The sequence below is a fragment of the Anguilla rostrata genome, chromosome 10 (assembly GCF_018555375.3).
Source record: "Anguilla rostrata isolate EN2019 chromosome 10, ASM1855537v3, whole genome shotgun sequence".
In the NCBI taxonomy this organism is placed as follows: domain Eukaryota; kingdom Metazoa; phylum Chordata; class Actinopteri; order Anguilliformes; family Anguillidae; genus Anguilla; species Anguilla rostrata.
In genome coordinates, this window is record NC_057942.1 from 3,444,292 (window position 1) to 3,467,508 (window position 23,217).

Consider the following 23,217-nt stretch of genomic DNA (forward strand, 5'->3'; position numbering starts at 1 on the left):
TACTAATAGTGTAAGGGTTTATAGTAAACTACTACACTAATTCGTTTAAAATTATTTAAAAAAGAAATGAAAAGCAATACCGTTTCAGTGAAGTAGCAACAGATTTGAATCGCCACGGCCTTCGTTCCCTCCCACTGTATGATCATCTGCTTCCAACTTCCGGCTACACGATAGCTTCCGCAACCAGCAAGACAGCCCCCCCGAAATGAAACCTTTATTTGTGCAGTGATAAATGGCACGGCCTTCCCTCCTCGTATACGGATGGAGGCCTGCCTGAAAAACTCACTCAACAAGTATCTAATCAACCTGATGTTACGCTACGCCCATTTACGAACGGCTCATAGTAGGGAACATCGAGCGGCTCCGTTCCTGACCAAAAGCTAGTAGGTAGGCACCTGTCACGTTATCTCCACCTTTCAGTGCACATAGGGCCATACATTTTCTTTATGGCATTACTTTATTACATGACGTACAAATAAATTTATGTAAAAATTATAAATTATCTACAGGTCACCCGAATCTAACTGGCGAACTAGCACCCTCCTTAAATAAAACAATGGTTTAAAAAACCACTTCATTTTAAAAATTAAATTAAATTAAAACGTATTGAAACTAGTTACAGTCATGATTTCAATCTCTTACCTGAAATATTTTTTTTATTTTGAGGAATAAACAAATTTCACAATTCAGTCAAACAAAAGCCATTCCATACTCACTCCTGCTGTGTGAAAAATAGATATTTTGTGAGGCCACCTACAGCAGTCATTTTGAAAATAATGTCCTCTACACACAGATTGGGGGGGGAAACATTTATTACAAGGACAAAATAAACAGCAATAGAAGTTCAAGGAACAGTAACTTCTTGGTGTTTCCATACTGCCATTTAAAACAAATAAATTATGTATATATATGTATTGTCAAAGCACCTTGGAAGATACACTGCCCAAAGGGAGTGTGTTTAACATCAGCAAACAAACACATACATCACAAAGAACCTAGAAGTCAAATGCACACACGTTCTGAGCGTTCATATTCATTCCATCATTATCACATTGCCATGATCTGGCTGGCAAGTTCTGTGCAATACCATGAAAATGTAGACCAACACCATCCCATACCATCAAAAAAAAAAAAACAGAGCAATGAGAAGCTTAATGTCCAAGTGACATTTCCATGCTTCCATCTAGTCTTCTTTCACTGAAAGGTACATTTTAAAATGTTAAAATTGTTTTTGAGACCGCGCAACCAACAATGCCTTGCATGCTATACATTCCAAAATGATGAACAGTTTAAAAACAGAATGTTTGAGCATCCATTATGTTTATTAAAACATACATAGTTTAAAAGGAAACAAAAATGCAATTGGAAGACGGCTGGGCCACTCCTCTGCGGGATACAGTACAGTCAGAGTGGATGGCACCCTTAGGTGTCAACACTAACACAGACACTCAGGCTCATCTCTGAGGAAAGACATCGCAAAGACGGGAGGGTTAAAATCTCAAGTGGGACATTGCTGTGGAACCCTTGAGCTTCATAAATTTATAAGATATAAAAACTAAAAGCTGCATAAACCACCCGGAATAAGAGAGTGTTGAGCAAATGAATATTTCAACCTGGAACAGACCTGGATACTTGCGTGAGCTGTGTTTTTCCTCAAACGGTACAAGAACGAACGAGGATTTGTACGTTCCGGTGAGACAGCGCCATCTAGTGGAATGGTTTGTGAGAACACATGGATACCTGAAGTGTGCGCAGAGATATGCAACCAAAGCCTTGCAGCGAGAAGAAACGCATGAGAATAACACGCAAGACTTTAGCGTACCAATACTAAAACTGGAGTTGCATTTTTCTGCAATTGAGTGTATATGTTCCTTGAACCTTTCCAAAAAAAAAGTAAGTGGATATCACCATATACATTAGAGACCAGCAAGGTTACCCAACTGCTCCACAATCCACACAATAATCAGAGTATTTATCCACATTCATTCAAAGCCCTTCCACCCACTTTAATTACATTTTCATGCACTTTCACTTGCAGCCACAGCAGTCACGTATGGCCAACAAGACTTAAAATGTATAAATAAATAAATAAACCATCTAAATCGCCTTTCGTTCCATTAACATTCTCCATATGTTACAAAACACATCAGACTCATTCACTCGATTGGCATTCGACAAGAGAACGAAAACCCCGAAGTGCTTTTAACTCCACGGGCACCGTCCGGAGGATGGTCCCTTTGAAAGAGTTGTGGTGACAGACGCATCCAGTGCTCCCGTTGACAAGCCCGACCGCGCGGCAGTTTCACACGCGGACTTCCTTCTTTAAAGTGCTCACACCCCTTCTGCGGCTACAAATGGTGCCGCGGAAGCTGTCAATCGGGGTGCTTCGAACGGCTCACAAAGACATCTTCTGCACCAGAGCACGACAGCGTTCTGTTGACGAGGTCCACGCATCCGTTAATCAAACGTCCTACCAGCAACGTGACAGTGTGACATGCTTAAAACTCTGCTACTCCCACGGAAAATATATCTGCTAACAATACTGCGGAACACTAAGGTGGAATTCTTTCCTTCCTTCCTTCAAAAAATGTAAATAAAATAAAATAAAATAAAATAAAACCCTTTAATTTTACTGACAGTGGAAATAAGAATCGTGGCTACAAATTCCAATTGTAGCCACAAGGTGTCAGCGTGGAACCCCAGTTAAACACTGCAGAGCTGTGAAGCATGGCACAAGACTCGCAGCCATAGATAACTATGCGGTTTTAATCCAATTACCATGTGTACTTCGTGCGACTCATTTTAGCCGAGGTCAGAGGGCAGACTGACGGGTGTATTTTTTCTCTCATTTCTGGCCAAGCTGTTGACATCTTGTTTTCGCGTGTGTCCACCATTTGCTGCGTCCATGACCGCGTGCTAATGAGGCCAAGTACATTCTGTCTGTCTCGAGGCCGTTACAACATTCCAACCATTTGAGACGGTTCTCGTGCCGCTCTGTTCGGCGATCGCAGTAGGCTATATCGGCAAGCAGTCGATTAAATGCAATATATATATAATTATGTGCCAGTTATGCTTGCAAGTGCTTGTTCTTGCATGCATGCTTCCATCACGTGGGGATAGCCATTCTAGGCAAAGTTTACATTCACTTTCAAAGGCTCAAACGCAGTTCTGCCCCGACTCTGTCTGTGCAAGAGGTGTCCGTCTCGTGAGCATTTGGAGCACGCCATCATTCACGTACACCCACCAACCTACGCACACACTCTTTAAGGCAAAGGGAATTGTCAAGGCAACCGTTTCAACAGCAGTATTGCATAGCTCAAGCAGCGTTAACACACTGAAACCTACAGCATATATACACACATTTTATATTCACGTTATGTACACAATATTGTCTGATTTATTAATTTCCCCCGGTGAGTCCAGCCGCTAATAACTAATGGAAAAGTGTTTGGGAAAACCTCAAACGCAAATTGATTGTTGGAAGAACTTTTCAGTGTTTTTTTTTTTTGTTGTTGTGTGAACTCCTTTTTTCTGCATCACTAGTTTGACCACACACCACAATAACACTGCATTAAAAACAGAAATAATCATAAATGAAATGTTAAAAATTAAAATGATTTAAAAAAATAATAAAATAAAAAAGCTTTCTTAATGGAATTTAAAAAAACGCGAAATATTCCCCACATGGAACTGTGGTCGACCGCGGAGTACAAACGTGCGACTTCCGTCAGAAATGTGAAAGGACCGGAACGTTGCGGAAGCAGGGGCGGAGTCTCTCAGACCGACTGAGATACAATGTTGCTCGAGTCGGGCCGAGAGTCACGAGCAGCAGTGCGCACAGAACACGTAGTGTTTGATCAGCTCGTATGTGGAAACGGCCAATCGCAGGGCTGCCCAGCCCTGTTCCCGCAGCTCCACCGTCCCTGTAGGTTTCCAATTCAGTCCTAATTTGTCGCACTCGATTCTACTGATTAGCAGCTCAACGAGATCTCTAGCTGTTGAATGAGGTGTGGCTTTGTTAGGGTTTTGGAGTGAAAACCTACAGGAGGGTAGATCTCCAGGAGCAGAGTTGGGCAGCCCTGCTGTAGCTGTGGAATGAGATGTGCTTTGTTAGGGTTGTGGAGTGAAGGCCTACAGGACAGCAGATCTCCAGGAGCAGAGTTGGGCAGCCCTGGCCTACAGGCTCAAATGGCTTCTGAAACGGAGCGTCAGGATCACGCTCGTCCGTGTAGTGAACGTGAGCGAGAGCCCGCGGCGGCGTGCCTAGCGGAACCCGCGTGCTAACACCTGGAACAGGTGATCCACAGAGCTGATGCACTGACTGACAAACAGCTGTGTCTAGCGCCTGATTGGCTGCCGCAGTGTTCCACCCTGGAGAGGCTGAGTGAGCAGCGTGTGGAATGAGAGCAGTGTTACTATGGCGATGAGACAGAGCGAGCTCTTGGACAAGCCATGCTAATACAGACAGGGTAGAGCTATCTGCTATTTGTGCATCTGTGGAGGACACCCCCACCTCCCCCCTCCCCTCCCCCCATAAGAGCTCCCAGGAACTTCCTCCTTTCTCAAGCCCTTCAGTAGTGTACAGGGGACATTGGCTTCCATGACAACACCTTGCATTCTAGACAATGGGAGTCAAGAATCAACTGGATTGTGACATCACAACTGACATGGCCCCCAGCCCCTCCCCCGCCATTCAACACGATGAGAACATCAAACACAACCCCTCCGTTGTCAAGAAGGTGAACGGCAGGGTTCAGTCCTTTGGTAATAAATAAATTCGGCCCGGAATGTTAAGCGGGAAGATCGTGGGACGTCTCCTGCATGACAAACAGGAAGCCCCATCGGGGGAAAAAGGCCTGAGACGGGAATTCTGTGCACGCTCGTCGAAAAACAGCTTTCAGTCCGAGGCTCTGACTGTGATGGCTTCCTCTCCTCCCAGCATTCCGGTGCCCCTCTGCGACAGAGCGAAGGCACGTCCCCTCTCTCCATCAGCGATTAGTTACCGTGGAAACCGCATCCTCATCCCTCCGCGCTGGAGAAGAGAGCGAACCCGTAGAGCACAGGCAAAGGGGAATCCGGAGAGGCAGGCGGTTACCCAGAGTCCTCCTCACCGACCGCGAGACGCCGTCGCAGACGGGCGGGGCTTCTGTGCTACATCCAGGCCTCGTCGTCCTGGCTACCGGACTCCACGGACGAGGAGCAGTCCCTCAGGCCGGGGGGCCGGGCCTGGTGCAGGGCCCTGCGGGACCGGGCGTGCCCGTTGGCCCGCTGGGACACCTGGGGGGAGAGGGGCGGGGTGTGGGCGGGGGAGTGGCCCGTCAGCTCCTTGTAGCTGAGGGGCGTGGGGATGCGGGACGGGCTGTTCTCGGGCCGGTTGTCGGTTCGAGGCCGGATCCTGGGGCGCAGCTTGAGCTTGTAAATGGATGGCACCCGGTCCGGCTTCTTCAGCCCCTTCTTGGGCCTGAGGACCACGCCCCCCGCGTCCCCGTTGGCCGGCGCGGGCGGGGGGGGGGGGGACGGGAGAGGGGGGGAGGGGTCCCTGGACCGCGGCTCGCTCAGGCTCACGCACATGGACGAGCCCTCGCTGGAGGAGTCCTGGAAGGAGCAGTCCTCGGACGGGGGCAGGGGGAGGGGCGAGGGGCACTCTTCCGGGGGCGGGAGGTCGTCGTCGGGGTCGTCGTCGCTGAGCTCGAAGGGGTACCCCGGGTGGCGCCCCCCCTCCTCGGCCCAGTCCAGCCGACCCTGCCGCCCGTCCCCGTGGGGGTCCTGGGTCCCGTATCCCCCCCCGCTGCCCCCCCCAGCGCTTAGCCACGGCTGGGCGGAGCCCTGGGGCTCCACGTCTCTGACGTTGCTGAGGGAGGAGAGGAGATCGCCGTCGTCTAGGGAACCGGGGAGGGCGGGCAGCTTCCCGCCCCGGCCCCCGCGGCCCCCCCAGCCCTCCAGGGGCCCGCCGTTGTGGGGGCGGGGGGCGTTGTCCAGGGCCGCCGCGTTCCCCAGGGGGCAGGGCAGGGGGTTGGCGGGAAGCTTTCGGGACTCCCGCAGGTCGGGCAGCGCCCCCGCCTTGCCCCCCACGTTGAGGGAGGAGGTGGAGGAGCTGGAGGAGGAGTAGGCGGAGTCTGTGACGTTGGGGTCCCCCGGGGGGCGGAGCGGGAGGGCCGCTAGCCCCTGAGCCTGCTGCTGCTGTTGCTGAGCGACCGGCAGCTGCAGGGTTGCCAGGTCCCTGTCCCCGCTCCCCCTGCCGGAACCCCCCTGGGTGTTGGCCAGGAACTCCTCCTCGAAGCTGCGGTACAGGTCCTGCTCCTTCTGGGAGTCCAGGCTGGGCAGCAGGTAGCCGAAGCCCCGCCCCTGAGGCTCCGCCTCCTGCCTCTCGGCTCCGCCCCTCCCCGTCCGGGCGTGGCCGACGGTTCGGAAGCCGCGGGACGCTCGCGGGGAGCGGGGGGCGTGGTGGTGGTGGTGGTGGTGGGCGGAGCCGGGGGAGGAGTGAGCGGAACGCCGTCCCGCCTGGGACACCGGGGGGAGGAGCCGGCCCTTCCCTGCGGACGGAGAGCGGGGGGGCGGCGGCCTCGGGGACGCCCCGCCCTTCTTGCCGGGGCTGCCGCCGGGGCCCCCTTTAGCGGGCGAGTGGGCGGAGCCCGGCTGTCTCTTGGAAAACCCCGCCGGGGTGAATTTGGGGGAGGCCGGCTGCTTGGCCCGCAGGTCCTCACCCCTGTCCAGCTTGCGGGGGGTCTGGGGTTCCCGAATCTGAGGAGGGGGCCCCAGGCCGGACTCCCCGGCCCCGCCCCGGCCCGGCAGCTTGCCCTGGCTGTGTGAGCGCGGGGCCTGGAGCCTGCGGGGCCCCTCGGGCCCCAGAGAGCGGCCCCTGTCCGACCGGCCCACCCGGCCCCCCTCGGGGCCCCCCTGGGGGGGGCTGGGCTTCAGGGCGGCGGGGGCGGGGCGTTCGCGGGAGTGGCTGCGGGCCCGGTTCTGGAGGGGGCGCAGGGGCGGGATCTGCCCCCCTTCTTTGGGACGCTCGATCACGTGCTTCCCCTCCCGCCGGTTCACCAGGAGCACCACCTCCTCCCCCGGGCGCCGCGCACCCCCCAGCGACGCCCGCCCCCCCGCCCCCCCACAGCCACCTTTAGAGGAGCAGGTGGAGGAGTCACTGTCCCCGACAGTCTGCGGGCCAGCGGCAATGTGTCCTTAGTCCTGAGAGAGAGAGAGAGAGAGAGAGGGAGAGAGTGAGGGAGAGAGAGAGAGAGAGAGACAGAGGGGGGGGGAGAGAGAGAGAAGAGAGAGAGGAGAGAGGAGAGGGAGGGGAGAGAGAGAGAGAGGAGAGAGAGAGAGGGAGGGAGAGGGGAGGGAGGAGAGGGAGAGAGGAGAGGGAGAGGAGGGAGGAGAGGAGAGGAGAGGGGGAGAGAGAGAGAGAGAGAGGGGGAGAGAGAGAGAGAGGGGGAGAGAGAGAGAGAGACCGTCACATCACACAACACGTCAGAGATTCACTGCTGATGGGATCTAAAACCCCACCTTTGACCTACGTCTCGTCTCTGTGTTCCCGTCAGCGATCACATGACTTTCCCCGTAAGCCTGTGGAGAATGGATTCCGCGGCGATCGACCCAGTTAGAGGCTCACGCACACACAGCGCCAGACCTGCGGCCGCGCGGGGGGGGCGGGGGGGGGATCAGAGAGCGAGCGGCGGGGGCGATTACGCCGGCGGATTTACTGCCCTCACCTGCCCCTGCAAGCCCACCTGGTGAACCCCGCCTGCCCTCCCCCCCCCCCAACACTGCTGCCAGTGCCTGTAAACATGCTCTCCCAGGACTGTGGCCGGGATGCTATAGAACATTCTGATGCTGATGTCACAATCACCGCTGGTGACTGAACACAAAGCAGTTCTAGAACACTACAGTTAGAATGCTGAAGACATTCTATGAATTCCACTCTGATGTCTGATGTCACAATCACTACTGGTGATTGAAATCAAGCAGTTCTAGAACACCGAGTTATTCCAAGAATCCCACTCTGTAAAGGGTTAAAGGTGGACAGCATCGCAGGCAGCTGCCAGACAGCAGCCATATCTGGCCCCCGACACCTGCTGCTGGATCAGTACGAGGGGCCTGGAGCTCCTGATTAGCATCGCTAATCCTGGCGCGACACACCTCGAGCAGGCCTGAAACTGGGGGGGGGGGCGGGGGGCAGGGGGCGAAACGGTTAACCTAAGAGGGACCCCCCCCTCCTCGCCTCCCCCCCGCCCTGACGCACAGTCTGGGGTTATTAATGACGGAAGCGGAGCCACGCTCTGGCCCCGAGCCAAGAGAGACGAGCGAGCCGCTCTTAATGGATCCAGACAATGCCCTTCCCCAAAACGCTCACAGCCCAGGCGCTACGGGCAACCCGCCACGCAGTCGGGCTCCGCGCACTTCTGCTAATAACAGCTGAGCCTGCGGGCCTGAGGACGGCCTAATGGATTAACGAGAAGCAGGCCAAGCGTGACGAGCTCAGAGACAAAGTTAAAGTCGTCAGAGCAAGGGCAGAAATGGGCCTTCTCCCCCAATTCAGACCATTAGCTCAGTGCGCTACAGAAACACAATAACAGCAGGACTGAAAGGCACCATTTGCTCGGGCATTAGTGTAATTAACTGGCCCGTCGAAGAGCGGTGTTCTGAGCACCAGCTCTTTCAGGGTGCAACGACATGGCTGTGCCACAAGAGGGCAGTATGAGCCCCATGCAGTGCTGGCAATGTCACCTGGGATTAGAGAAAGCTGCCTGCCGCAATCTGCCATGTCCGTGTGCGTGTGTGAGCCTGTGCCTGTGTGTGTGTGTGCCTGTGTGTCTGTGTACGTCTGTGTGTGTGTGTGTGTGTGTGTGTGTGTGTGAGAGAGCTTGTGTGCATGAGAGCCTGTGCCTGTGTGTGTGTGCCTGTGTGTGTGTGTGTTATCCTCTCAGCTTTCTACCCGTCTGAATAAAACAAGAAATACCTCGAGGGTGGAGACCTGTTCTCCTTTAAAAACATATCCCATTGTCAATTTAAGTCAAACAAAGGGCCATTTTTAGCACGGATTGTCACAGAATACAGGAAGTGAAATAAGGAGCATTTTATATAAAGAAGGACCAGACCGAAAAGGTCAAAGCTAGCGAGCGACTTAAATGCTGTTTGTTAATTCATTCACACACACACACACACGCACACGCACACACACACACTCACACACGCACACGCGCACGCACACACACACACCTGAGAGGGGTGAAGTGTCGCGGCTCGGAGCGGTCGCGGGGTGGGCGTGGCAGCAGGGCGTGGCCGCGCCCGACGTTGGCGTTGGCATCCAGCTCCACGGGGAGGGAGGGCCGATGGGGGCGGCCCAGCCGGGCGGCGGACGAGGTAGAGGAGGCGGGGCCGGGGGCGTGGCCGGGGGCCGGGCCGGGCTCCAGGGAGCGCCTTTCGGGGTTCTTGATCCCCTCGTTCCTCCAGTGGGGGCCGGGGCTCGTGGAGCGGGACGAGTGGGCGCTGGAGGGCTTGCTGTGGGGGCCCGGACCCCCCGCTTTGGAGTGCTGGTGCCGGTGAGCTGTGCGACCAATCACAAAGCCCCAAATTACCACCACGGCCATCCCATTGGTTGCACCACTGGTGACACATTCAGCATTGGTCAGCATTGAGCACCTCTAGCAGTGTCCTCCACAGGGTGTGATTCAGGGTTATACAGGCCTACAGAGTTTAACCTGAAGATTAGATGATAAAATGAAAACTTTGAGGAAATGGATACGAAAAAAATGTATACATTTTCTCCCCTCAGTAAAAACGGATGTTTCAAACACTTCAAGTACTTGTATTTCAATTCTAGTACGGAGCTCCAGTCACAGCTGAACAGGTTAAAAAAACAACAACATTCAATATGAACTCCACAGGCTCTCTTTAGAGAGATAATATCAGAGCTTTAAAACAGCTGGCTCTCCAATATAAAAGGGCCATTCAGGGAGTGAAAAGACGGTGGCAGGGTGGAACACTTTCCAGACCCGTGTGTGCTTCAGGAAGGGAAAGGCTGGAACACGGGCAACAGGAAGTGACCTCACCGAAGGCAGAACAGCGGCAGGGATCGTGTTTGTCCAGGTAGTGCTCCAAGGTGTCCCAACCTCCCCCCACACGCACCATCACGTGGGTGCGCAGTACCTGCATGGAGAGGGAGAGAGCATGCTGTTAGATACAGACACACACACACTGCCAGAACCACACACACACACACACACACACTGCCAGAACCACACACACGCACTCACAAACGCTCACACACACACACACACCACACACTGCCAGAACCACACACAGTCAGAACCACACACACACTCACACACACACAGCCCTTACATCTAAAGATGAAAAAAAACACTGTACACACAGTATAGCACACATCAAAACTAAACACACAGACACACACAGAAAGCCAGGTGGGCTGTGTAATTGTATAATAATAATATAACAATAATCATGCTAACCAGTCTCACAAGAAAAGCAAACTGCAAACACAGGTTTTCAGATCAAAGACACGGTGTGTGAGAGGTCCGGGAGGTGGGGGGGGGGGGCGGGGGGTTGGGGGTTAATCTAAATAGACATTTATGAGCCTAATGTAACGCATACTCATAGACTTCGTAAACATGAGCAAAATTCATAGGCATGAGAAATGAACAGGTGGTGGCGCTGGCGAGCACAGGCTGCAAAAGAGCTCCAAAAAACAACCCAGATCACATTTAAAGGGGTGAGACTCAGCGGCAGACAGCACAGGAAGGGGAAGAGATGCAAACCAAACGGACACCACGCTGTCCTGTTCATCAAGTGCCCCGCCCCCCCTACCAGGGTTACGCAAGCGCCCCCCCTGCCCTCCCACCCCCACACACTCCAGATTTGCCCCCAGCTGCTGTCTTTCTGTGGGCCCCGTTCATCGCCATGCCAACGCACAATTACAGAGAGGGAATAATAAAAAGCCGCACAGATCTGGAGAGCCTCCCTCTTCCTCTCCGCTTTCGGGGGGGAGAGAGAGAGAGCAGCCGAATTAGCATGGTAACAGCTACCCCCCCCCACAACCACCAGCACCACCCCCTCCCTGAGTCTTCTCCTCAGCACTGCTTTAGTGAGGGGGGATGAAAGCGGAAAGGGGGGGGGGGTAAGTGAGACCTACATCACCGGCTTTTCAGGCCTGGTGTCTCTGGGCGGTGGCGGAGGTGTATATTTAGCTCCTGTGGTTCAGCGGCTGGCCCTCTCTAAGCCAGCTCTCTCCCTGTGATGGTGCAGCTGCCTGTGGGCCACATGTTTTAAATACACCCCCCCCCCACCCACCTCCCACTCCTCTATGAGCCTCAGCAGCGCTACCAGGGTTAGCATCTGCTGCCTGGCTGGTGCGGCGTGCTGCCTCGGGGGGGGGGGTGAGCGGGAGAACAGGACGGCCCGTTTCAGTCGGACCTCCAGGCGGCTGCGCCCATCCTCCCCATCCCGTAATGGGGTTTCAGGCCTGAGGGGGGGGGGACGGGTCAAAGCGCTGCCTGAACGTGGTCACGGCGGTGTGTCTCCCCCCCCCCCCCTCGCGAAAGGGGGCCTCTTAGCGCAGGCGGCCCCCGCCTCGTTTCCCCCGCCGTCCGGTCCGCCGCTGGACGGCGTCTCGCTACAGCAAGCACAGGGCGGCGGCTGCAGTGGACAATGTCTCCGTTGTCATGGCGACGGCGGGCGACCACTCTGCTTTAACAGAACGGGGTAGGGGGTGTGGGGTGTGTTGGGGGGGGGTGGTGGGGGTAATAACTGGGTGAACCGCAGCTGGATGGATGTGTTTCGGGGGGGGGCGGGGAAGGGGGGGGGCCATTAGTGCCGCTGGCTGGCGACACAGCGACCGCAGTTCCGTTTCACTGCAGCACAAAGAGGGGGCTTCTTCACCGCCCCCCCCCCCCACCCCAAACCCAAACCCCCCCGACAGAATGACCGGGGGATGAAGGAAGCGAGCGACAGAGGACTGCGTGGACGGATGGATGGATGAAAGCAGGGGAGGGTGAGGAAGAGGAGGCTGAGGCCGTACCCTGATGAAGATCAGCGCGCTGGAGTCCCCCACTTTGTACTTCCCCTCGGACACCTTCGTCATGGGGAACTGGGCGGGGCAGGAACATCGCCCCAGTATCTCCCGCACCTACGGAAACAAAGCGGGGGGGAGAGATTAGTTCCTTTAAGAGGCAGGAAAATGAGTCTCTGCGTGACCTGCCAAGATGGGTTACTCACATGGGACAGGAAGTGACACTACACCTCCCCATTCTCACATCCACACATTTTACTGACCGCACTCCTTCTAACGCTCTTTAAAACAAAAAAACCCTTCCTTTCAGAACATTCACTGTGACATCACTGAGCCGTCCTATCAGAGACCCCTCTGACCTTGTTGTTTACAGCTGCCCTGTCCCCCAATCCATCAGCACCAGGACTGTAAGACAAGCTAATCACACCAATGAGAGGACAGGGCTAGCCTAGCCTAGCCTAGCCTAGCCTAGCCTAGCCTTCAGTGCCAGGGGTTCTTTCAAAGGGAGTCAAACTCAGCCGGCTCAGAGAAGGCACCCAGGGTAGTACCGCGATCATCGCGCTCGTGAATTATTCATATCCCAATAAAATGACTGCATGCCTTGGCAGCGCATCGGTGACATAATGACATCATCGCTCAGACAGGCTCAGTAGCCGCTGCAGAGCTCCCCGTGGCGGGAGTCGGATAAACGGGGTCAGAGGTCAATCGCCGCACTTCGGTGGAGGTCCTCCGGCTCGGGGTGCGTATTAAAGGGGGGGGGGGGGGGGGGGGACCTGACTGCCCCAGGCGACAGCAAAACTCACTTTCTGGCCAAATTACGGCAAAAGCAGCAAGGAATTCTGGGGATTCCCCATTCGCACATTAGCCCTGCTTTGACATAAGAAAAGAGGAGAAACTGAAGGATGTTTAGGTCCAGATGGTCTGGCTGGAGACTCCAGAACGCCTTTTCCAGCAGCTCGGGGCTTATCTGTCACGTCAGAAACAATTCTGGAGAAACTTCATCTTTTTAACTGAAGGCATTTCCCTCTCCCAGAGCGATCGCAAAACACTCAGCGTGCCGCACTACCCTGCTGGCTCGTCTGCTAGAATTCCCAGAAGGCACAGACCAGACACCGTGAAGACAAATCATCGATTAAAATTCGATCAAGTCAACAGAACCGTTCAACAGGACAGAAAGACCCCCCAGCACCCCTCCCACCCCCCTCACCCAAGACCCCAGTGGCTGAATTCTGATTAAATTAATCACAGCACTGATGCAATTAAATGCGTCTGAATGGATGAACACCATTGTGGGGGAAACCATGAGGTATGCAGTACATTCAGAGACGTCCTGACAGTTCTGGGGGCCCCATTGGCCCGGGGCGAGAAGGTGGGGCCCGGGGCAAGAAGGCGGGGCCCTAGACACAATCTGCCCTGCGGGAGGGGCAGATCTGGGCATTTACTACGACTGGAATCTTTACCTTTGACACAATGAAGCCTTCTGGGCTGACTGAAGAATTTGGAGAGAACGGCCTCTTTTTTAAAAAAATTACTGAAAGAATTCCTTAGACTGGAATGAAATCCAGCTGACACTACGTTTCGGTCAACACGTCCAGTACATAGGGCTGGAACATGCGCATTGCTGTGAAAAATTGAAAATTAGAAAAACAAGACATTTTTTTCCAGTTTTTATGGCCCGTATAACACTGCGGTGCATGTGAGATGTAAACGAACAGTATTTCCAGCACAGCACGTACCTCCTTTCCACGACTCAGCTGCTAAGTCACATGGGACCACAGAAATAGAACGTTTGTATTTCAACAACAACACACTGCATATTTCACTTATTTCGCGAAATTGCTTAAAACAATGAAATTTATAATGCTTGGACCGAAGTTGATTTAAAAAAAAATAAATCAGACTTTACAGTTGTTGAACTGCGGCTGCATTGCTATATTTGCTTTCCAAAAGCCTGGATGCTAAATATTGATATTCTCAATAGTGGGCGAAACATAATTATACTCCTGAAAGCCACTTGAAATGTGTTTGTGTGCAGTGTTTTGAGATATTCAATTAAAGGACTAAAATCTGTATTGTCCTTTATTATTTACCAACTGAGAGAAGCCACACCTACAGATGAATACTAGACAATACTCTGGGATCTTTATTGTCATTTATAAGCACCCTGTTTAAAGTGCACCACTTATTGAGTAAAACCTTGAGAATGCTAACGGTTATGCTAAAAACACGTTAGCGCTGCTGTCGTACGGAGAGAGCAGTGGGGAAGGATGAGCAGATCGCTGAGGCTAACCATTTTCCGTTCTTGAGCACGGAGAAGCTCTCAGAACGGATTTCAGTCACCTCATAATCCACGGCAACGTGCCAGCAGAGCAGTTTTTTTTTTAAATAAATAAAATAAATATTTTTTCCAGCGTGCGGTGCGATTTTATTTAGTTGGCGCCCTGGAGAGATCTCCGCAGCGCACCTGCGCCGCTCGAAAGCACGTCTCCCAGGCCGGGCCTCTCCCTGCCGGCTGATTGGCCGGAGCAGGCTGGGGTGGTGGTGGGGGGGGGGTCTGGGACAGCTAAGGGTGTCTCGGTTAGTTTTGGGTTTGGCCGCGGCCCGTACTGTGATTTCAGGCGGGGCGCGTAGGGTGCTTATTAGACGGCAGGGCCCAGACGGGGTTGGGGGGGGGGGGGGGGGGCTCAGACAGGGTAGCGGGGGCGGGGCGGGGCGGGGCGGGGCTCAGACGGGGTAGCAGGGGCGGGGCAGGGCAGGGCGGGGCAGGGGCAGACCGTGCCACGCGGGCTCCCTCCCCAGGGCCCGGCAGCTCTGATGTTATTCCTGGCAGGTCTCAGACCAGACGAGTGCACACACGTCCTGAGCCTCTGGAGAGAGAGAGAGAGAGACTAGGGCCACACACACACACACACACACTCTCACTGACACACTCTCTCTCATACACACACACACACACGCACTCACAGTGGGACAGAGGAGGGAAGTAACAGGCTCCTTCCACTGTTCGTTTACAGTCAGCTCATACACAGGAGCTTCCTGTCTGTGTCAGGTCTTTATTAGCCTACAGTACGTTTCTCTCCCGCATTTCCCTATAATAAGCAAAGCATGCATGCGGAGTGTGTGACCGTGTAAAAACACAGACAACGACCTCGGACACCTCCTCCTCCTGCATAAACAAACCCGCCCTGCTATCCTGCTCAACAGCGAAACACTCCCTGCTTCTGTCACACGCGCAGTCTATAATAAGCAGCTCTGAACATAAACACACAATCACACACACATACACACACACACACACACATGCACACACACACGCAATCTCACACACACACACACACACAATCACGCACACGCGCACGCGCACACGCACACACACACGCACACACAAACACAAACACGCGCGCACAAGCACACACACACGCAATCTCACACACACACACACACACAATCACACACACAGCTTTGACTGCACGGACCAGCTCACAGCATAATCATCTCTTCCCGTTTCCTTCCCTCTCTTTCTGTCAGTCGGTTTATCTCCGTCTTTCTTTATATCAGTCTTTCTCTCTCCATCTCTCATTCTCCCAGTCCGTCTCACAATCCCAGTCAGCTGTGTCTCTCTCTTCCTCTCTCTCCCTCTCTCTCTCTCCCTCCCTCCCTCCCTCCCTCTCCCTCTCAGCAGGCTTGTTTGGGAAAGAAAGCCCACGCCTTTGAGCTCAGGAGAGATCTCCTTGGCAACAGACAGCCACTGCCAGTCCCCCCCCCCCCCCCCATCCAGCCTGTTTTCCGTGTCTTTCTGTAGCACGGCTCTTTCAGGCCTGTTCTCCCAAAGCGCTGAACAGACTTCAAACGCCAGCTTTCAGCAGAAGTCAGAGCCCCAGTCCGGATGAGGAAGGCTTTGTTAAATAAAAGAAAAAGGAAAAAGAGAAAAGAAAGATGGGTGGAACTGAACAGCGCTTCAACTTGACGTGCCAGCCTTGGCACGCAGGTTTGTGCCAGTCTCCTCAGGGGCACCACGGTTAGTCAAGCCAGGGGTGACACAGTCGGAGCTGGAGTTGAAACGAGGCTAATTTAGCGGCTAAGTCCTCCCATCGCGATTCTCACCAGACGCCTCTGCGTCAGCGTCAACGTAGCGTTCAGCGGGCTAACGGCTCCAGCAGGCTAACGACTAATAGCTCCAGCAGGCTAACCGCTCCAGCCGGCTAACCGCTCCAGCAGGCTAACCGCTCCAGCCGGCTAACCGCTCCAGCCGGCTAACAGCTAATAGCTCCAGCAGGCTAACGGCTCCAGCAGGCTAACAGGTAATAGCTCCAGCAGGCTAACGGCTAATGGCTCCAGCAGGCTAACGCCTCCAGCCAGCTAACCGCTCCAGCCGGCTAACTGCTTCGGCAGGCTAACCGCTCCGGCAGGCTAACCGCTCCAGCTGGCTAACCGCTCCAGCTGGCTAACGGCTCCGGCAGGCTAACGGCTCCGGCAGGCTAACGGCTAATAGCTCCAGCAGGCTAACGGCTCCAGCAGGCTAACAGGTAATAGCTCCAGCAGACTAACGGCTAATGGCTCCAGCAGGCTAATGCCTCCAGCCAGCTAACCGCTCCAGCCGGCTAACCGCTCCAGCCGGCTAACCGCTCCAGCAGGCTAACCGCTCCAGCCGGCTAACCGCTCCAGCCGGCTAACAGCTAATAGCTCCAGCAGGCTAACGGCTCCAGCAGGCTAACAGGTAATAGCTCCAGCAGGCTAACGGCTAATGGCTCCAGCAGGCTAATGCCTCCAGCCAGCTAACCGCTCCAGCCGGCTAACTGCTTCGGCAGGGTAACGGCTCCGGCAGGCTAACCGCTCCGGCAGGCTAACCGCTCCGGCAGGCTAACCGCTCCAGCTGGCTAACCGCTCCAGCTGGCTAACCGCTCCAGCTGGCTAACCGCTCCGGCAGGCTAACCGCTTCGGCAGGCTAACCGCTTCGGCAGGCTAACCGCTCCGACAGGCTAACGGCTCCAGCGGGCTAACAGCTCCGGCAGGCTAACGGCTCCAGCGCACACAGTCATCACAATCCCTCTCATGAGGGACTCGGCAGAGAAACGGGACAGGTGTGGAAGATGGATGAATGCGCGACTGTAACCGCGTGGGTCTGAAAGATGGTGCTATGCTAACCGTGCGAAAGTGGCACTGCAGTACAGTGAAAGCGGGGATGGGGGGCGGGGGGTGGTAGGGGGTGGAGCATGTTGACGCTCACGCTGGTGAACAGAGCGACTGCAGATTTTGTAAAAAAACCGCCTGCATTTGCATGGGAAATGAATCCCCACAGCACGACGAAGACTGGGAGTTAAATATACTCTCACCATCTACCTCCTCCAACTGTGGCAAATGAGATTTACTCAGGCTTAAATTATACTATAAAACACCCAAAACGGCTACCTTGTGCTGTCCAAACCCTTCGAGGTTAGAGCTCATCTCTTTAAGGGCAGTGTGTTTTTTTTTTAAGATGTTGTGCATTGTCCCTCCACCACGACTGTCTTTCACAGACTCTGTTAATATTTCCCCCCCCCCGTCCTGATCCACCAACACTGGGGCTCTGTCCGCCATTTTGGCTCTGGAGACAGCAATAGAGCGACAGAGGGAAATTATTTAGGCCCAGGGCAGTGCAATAATAAGGGTCTAATATGAAGGAAATCGAGATGAGTAGCCTCACCTTGCGGGCGAGAAATGACTAGAGACGTTACACAATAACCGTTTGGTTCACCAGCCGAGTCCACATCCGGTCCAGGTGTGGTTTTCAGGGAGTGGTCATGAACCAGTCACAGACCAGCACACATGATCCGGCAGGTACAAGCTACAAGCTGCCAGCACGCACGGAGTTAAGCAAGCAAACATTCAGACTTGGGCCGTGTGGTATTTAAAAAAAATTCCCCCAGCTAAATTTCCACATATTCAGTGAGGGAAAACCCCCGTTTTAAATTGTGTAACTCCATGCAGGTTTCACCCAAGGTGCTTTTCTTTTTTTTTTTTGCTCTTTATCCTCACACAAATCCATGGCAACCGGGAGCCCATCGCCTAATGGGGTGAGCATTTAGCAGGTCTTTAAAATCACATTAAAAACTGACCCGGGAGAACATTCCCGCTGATTTAGCCTAATCCGCTTTTTCTATCAGATATCTCGAGCGGACTGGACCGGACCGGACCGGACTGGACTGCGCTGGACCGGGTCCAAAGCAATTTGCACAATTTCAGCCGAGGGAACGAAGCCCGAAATTCTTCACATTAGAATGACGACACATCGGGGGGGTGGGGGAACGGAAAACAGAGCCGCTTTTGGAGGGAAAAAGGGGAAGAAAAAAAAAAAGGTGTTCAGCTAAGCTCCATTTTGGGGCCTTTGCAGAGGAAGACAGCGTTTCTTTTTGTGCCGCCTGTCAGTGAAACTGACGATACAAACACTACTGAGCAAAAAAAAAAAAAAAAAAACTGGAATTGAGCAAATGTTCGCGCTAAGTGCCGGAGGGTTTCGACTGGCTCTCTGTCGGTAAGAGGCAGGCAGGAGCTGCTGAAAGAACGACAGCACGGCGGGTAATTTTGCGCCGTCGGTAAAAACCGTTTCCCGCTGACATTTCATCAAACAGCGCGCGAGAGAGAGAGAGCCCAAACCGTGGGAAGATGAATCCCAGCGCATTCGATTTCGGGTTTTCAGCAGGAGCGGTGCTGTGGACCCCTGGGGGTCCTAGAAAAATAGTGTAGGGGGTCCCTGGTCAGATTTCACATGCAATGACTATATGGAGAATTGGAAAATTAAAAAAATATATGTAACCCTTTTTAACTTATGATGGGGGTCCCCCCTGGATGCCTTTGAGCCTGGGGGGAAGGGGGGGTCCCAGTAAAGGCTTTAAAAACTCCTGATTTAAATGTTCGGTTTTGTGAGGGAATTGGGTGAGGTGAGGTGGGGTGGGGTGGGTTGGGATGGGGCAGGGCAAGGTGGAACAGGGCGGGGCAGTGGGCCTGGGGGCTGATGGGAGCTCTACCTGCTGGTGCGGACATGCAGGGGTTGTCAGAACAGCACATTGCCAAAAAAAAAAGCCTGTTTTAACAAGTGTTTCAGTCTTGTAATGAGAGTATAAATCTTTTTAATTTCCCCCTCAAGTACAAAATATTAGCTTGTTTAAAGCACTGCGAGCAGAACCTGACACGTTCAGAGCACCCTTTCCCCCCGTGACCCTGAAAGGTTCTGTAGAACCTCTCTACCTCCCAGCTGGACAATAGAACAACGTGCCCTTCTTGTGGTCTGACCGGTGTTGTTTGGAGAGTTAAAAACAAGCCGACGGTTTCAGGACATCAGCCTGAGGGGAATGACTCAGGGCAGATCTCAGAGCCCATGTCCTCCTGAGTCACACATGCCACAGCGGTCAGGAGTCATCAGAGTCACACAGAGCAGTGAATAACTCTCCACAGCGTCCCCCATGCTAGGCTCTGCACTTCCTTATCAGGGACTTCAGCTGCTCAATCTACCTGAGCACCTGCAGTGACATATACAAATGTGAAAAAATGGGGAGAAAAAAATAATGGGGAGTGAAAAGAATTTCTCACATTCACACAAAGAAGATTGTGTTTTCTAATGATGCATCCTTCTGACAAACACAATGTCTAAAAAATATGATTCAGACAGAGGTGGAAAGTCCAGGGGTCAGAAAGTAAAAGTCCTGCCATGTGTTTCTTCCACCCATAAACTCAGCCGGCTGATTTCACTGATTAGTTCCACCTCCTGGCTAAGGATTGGGCAAATTAGCAAATCAGAGCATAAGACCGTCCCAAAGACAGCCTTGGTTACTGCATCACCTAACACACGGAGAGTGATAAACTTTATCATCATCATACGTCCAAAACATTCTTCAGGTCAGTGTACCGTTAAAGGCAAGATGGCAGCAGAATATCTTTTAATAAATTTCTATAACTGCTAAAAAGTCAATCCTTTCACCAACAATCCCACAGACATCCCAGATGAAGTCTGCAATGCACCGTGGGAGTTGGAGGCAGGACAAACATGGAAATGGCTTAATTAGGGGTTCTGTGCTGCACCCCCACACAGGATTGGATTCTCTGCAGTCATTGAGCTCTGCGATTTACTGAACTCATCTAGAGAAGGCGTTCCTGACACTGCAAATAAAACAAACACATCACCAGGAAGGCCTCTGAGCCTGACCCACTGCAAGCCAGGCTGACCTACTTTCCCCCCTCCATCCCTCTATCCCTCTCTCTCTCTATCTCCCTCTGTCTCACTCTCTCTCTATGTCTATCTCTGTCTGTAAAGACCATTACAGCCGGCTTTACCAGAGTGTGTAGTAAAGGAACTCCTGGCCCACTGGCAACTGTGTGTCTGTGCATGTGTGTGTGTGTACGTATGAATGTATGTGTGCGCACATGCGTGTGCGTGTGCGTGTCTGTGTGTGTGTGTGTGCCTGTGCGTGTGTGTGTGTCTGTATGTGTGCGCACACACGTGTGCGTGTGTCTGTGTGTGTGAGTGTGTGTGTGTCTGTGCGTATGTGAGTGTGCCTGTGCGTGTGTGCGTGTGTGTGTGTGTGTGTGTGTATGTATGTGTGCGCACATGCGTGTGCGTGTGTCTGTGTCCTTAACACGGCGTGAGCCGGACCGTGAGATCCTGAACGCGGCCGCAGGCGAACGCTGAACCCGCGCGGCTGGAGCCCGCCGCGGCTCGATCGCTATCGCCCGTCCCTGTGAGCGCACGGCAGCGACCGCCCCCCCGCCAGAGCCGCCGCCAGCCCCCCCGCCCCCCCGAGATGAGAGGCGCAGATTACACCACCGCGGCGGTATCGCCTCGCTGCAGCCAATCACGATCCTCCGCCCTATCAGCTCGGAGGGAAGTGGATACGGGCGGTGGGGATAGGGGCGGTGGATGGGGTAGTGGGGCTGGGGGGGTGGTGGATGGGGTAGTGGGGCTTGGGGGGGGGATAGGGGCGGTGGATGGGGTAGTGGGGCTGGGGGTGAATGGGACGGTGCGGGCGGGCGGTGTGGGGACGTGTTTTTTGGGCTGAAGAGGGGGGAGGGCGCTGGGATTTTATGAAGCCTGGGGGTAGAACAGACACGTGAACGGTAATGTCAGGGGAGACGGAGGGAGAGGAGGGAACAGACGCACGCGCTCACACACGCTCTCCCTCACACACACACACACACACACACACAAAGGCTTCTTTTGACGGCGCTGTTCTCTGGGCTGGTGTGGCGGCGGGTCTGCCGGGCCGTGCTGCAGTCAGGCGATCCGCATCCCCACATCGGCGTTTTTAAACAGGCCCCCCGCCCCCAGGGCTGCACGCCCCCCCCCCCCCCCCAGCCGAGAGCACCCGAGGCCACTTTCAAGACCAAGAAGGCACTCGGCCCGTTTTGTTTGGTTTTCCTCCACGGTGGCTCGTTACGGGGACGGGGGGGGGGGATCTTGGGGCGGGAGGGGGGTTGTGCAGCGTGACGCGCAGGAAGGAGAAACAAACGCCACGAAACAACCCGAAAAAGAGGAGGGCGCCGGTCCGTCCCGGAGCGAGGAGCTCACGGCAGCCTATTCAGCACACAGCGCACCGCTCGGCCCGTCTGTGAACACAGCCAGGGCCCAACGAGCAGGAACAGGAAGTGGAGGCTCACTGCGCCCCCAGATAATCTCGCGCTTATCTCGGGAGGGGCAGCGGCGGACGCCCGGGACAACCACCCCAAATCGGGGAGGTCTTGAGGAGGGCGCACTCCGCTCGGCGTGGGGGTGGGGGGGGTAGGTTAACGAGGAGGAAGAGTAGTGTGTTAGCTCCACGGTATCCAGGAAACAAACAGGGGAAACCGCTCCAGTCATCAGACATTCCAGGTTTCAGGAGGATCTGGGAGTTATCTAGCACGTTATCACACCATCCTGAGACGATGTTTGGATGAGGGGGTGGGGGGGAGGGGGGCAGAGGGGGGGAGGGAGGGGGGGGTCATATAAAGAATGTCTGAAATTCGGTCTCTCCGGAACGATGGCAATCATTTGATCAGCGATTCATATTTCGGCCCTGCAGGCCTGGAGCACTTCCCCTCCGCTGAGGAAGCATCGAGTGTCCGACAGACAGGAGGGAGGGAGGGAGGGAGAGAGAGAGAGAGAGAGAGAGACGACGGAGAAGTATTATCACCGCGGTAACGATAGGATTCCGGCACCGGGGCGAGACAGCGGTGCCATTACCGGCGTCCGCCAGACTGAACCCGATCCCCGGGACGTCCCGTTTCCGGGCCTCTTCACCAAACCCCAGAGAGCGAGCGCGTTAATATTTAACGAGCGCGAAGCCGGGACTCGGTCTATAAGAGAGAAACACGCCTGTGTTTCATATGCTGCTACATGCCATGAAACTATTTTCGGGTTATTAATTAACAAACAACCTTCCTGAAGCAAAATCTGCACGTTTCTCTTAGCGAGTGCCTGTCTTTAACGAGTGTATCCCATTTTTCACTTTAATGATCCGATTACAAGCCTCCCTGTTTAATTTCATTGCCACTTCACTACAGGAGTTGAGCAGCGTGCAGCCAAACTTCCTGAAATTAGACTGAAAATCACCACCAAAAGAGTGAAAGAGTGTGATTCAGTCTGTTCAGGCCCTCACTATGAACACGGACTACGCTGAGTTGTACAGCCTGTGTACTGCTAATATCGGCCTGGGCTGTGTTGAGCTGGGGTCAGCCTGGGCTGTGTTAAGCAGGGGTCAGCCAGGGCTGTGTTGAGCTGGGGTCAGCCAGGGCTGTGTTGAGCTGGGGTCAGCCTGGGCTGTGTTAAGCAGGGGTCAGCCAGGGCTGTGTTGAGCTGGGGTCAGCCAGGGCTGTGTTGAGCTGGGGTCAGCCTGAGCTGTGTTGAGCTGCACTGACACAAGTCAATATTCGTACCACTGGGGGATCAAGTCTGGCAGGTTACCTAGGGTGGCTACCGCACAGCATTTACATTTACACGCAAATGTGAGCGTTTAGCATACTCATCTCATCCGAATGCCTCTGGCAGCTTATATACTCACTTTTTATATACCTGTATTTTACATAAAAACACAGTAGAAAAACATAAGCCCATGACAACAAAGCCCTCAGAGACGATACGAAGGACCACGCGGCCGTGAGCTTAATAAAGAGAGGGAGCGAAGATGGAGGAGGCATGAGCTGAAGGGGAAAACAGGGTAACACCGAACCCCCATGATGTCATCCGG

General features: G+C 54.1%; 2 protein-coding genes across 4 annotated transcripts in view; both read right to left on the reverse strand.

The window, feature by feature from the left end:
• The window catches only part of ap1b1 (adaptor related protein complex 1 subunit beta 1), a 30,948-nt gene extending 30,714 nt beyond the window's left edge, over positions 1–234 (reverse strand). For 2 of the 3 annotated variants that reach the window (XM_064353480.1, XM_064353478.1), the window contains exon 1: positions 81–234. The gene's annotated coding sequence lies outside the window, so the exon portion shown is untranslated. The remainder of the gene's footprint in view (positions 1–80) is intronic. The other variant, XM_064353479.1, reaches the window with a different exon arrangement.
• A 560-nt stretch (positions 235–794) lies between these two features.
• Positions 795–23,217, reverse strand: part of gas2l1 (growth arrest-specific 2 like 1) — a 30,954-nt gene continuing 8,531 nt past the window's right edge. The window contains 5 exon segments of the mRNA XM_064353477.1: positions 795–7,151; positions 7,154–7,185; positions 9,217–9,544; positions 10,050–10,146; positions 12,035–12,142. Coding sequence (XP_064209547.1) covers positions 5,152–7,151; positions 7,154–7,185; positions 9,217–9,544; positions 10,050–10,146; positions 12,035–12,142 — 2,565 coding nt within the window. The 3' untranslated portion in view covers positions 795–5,151.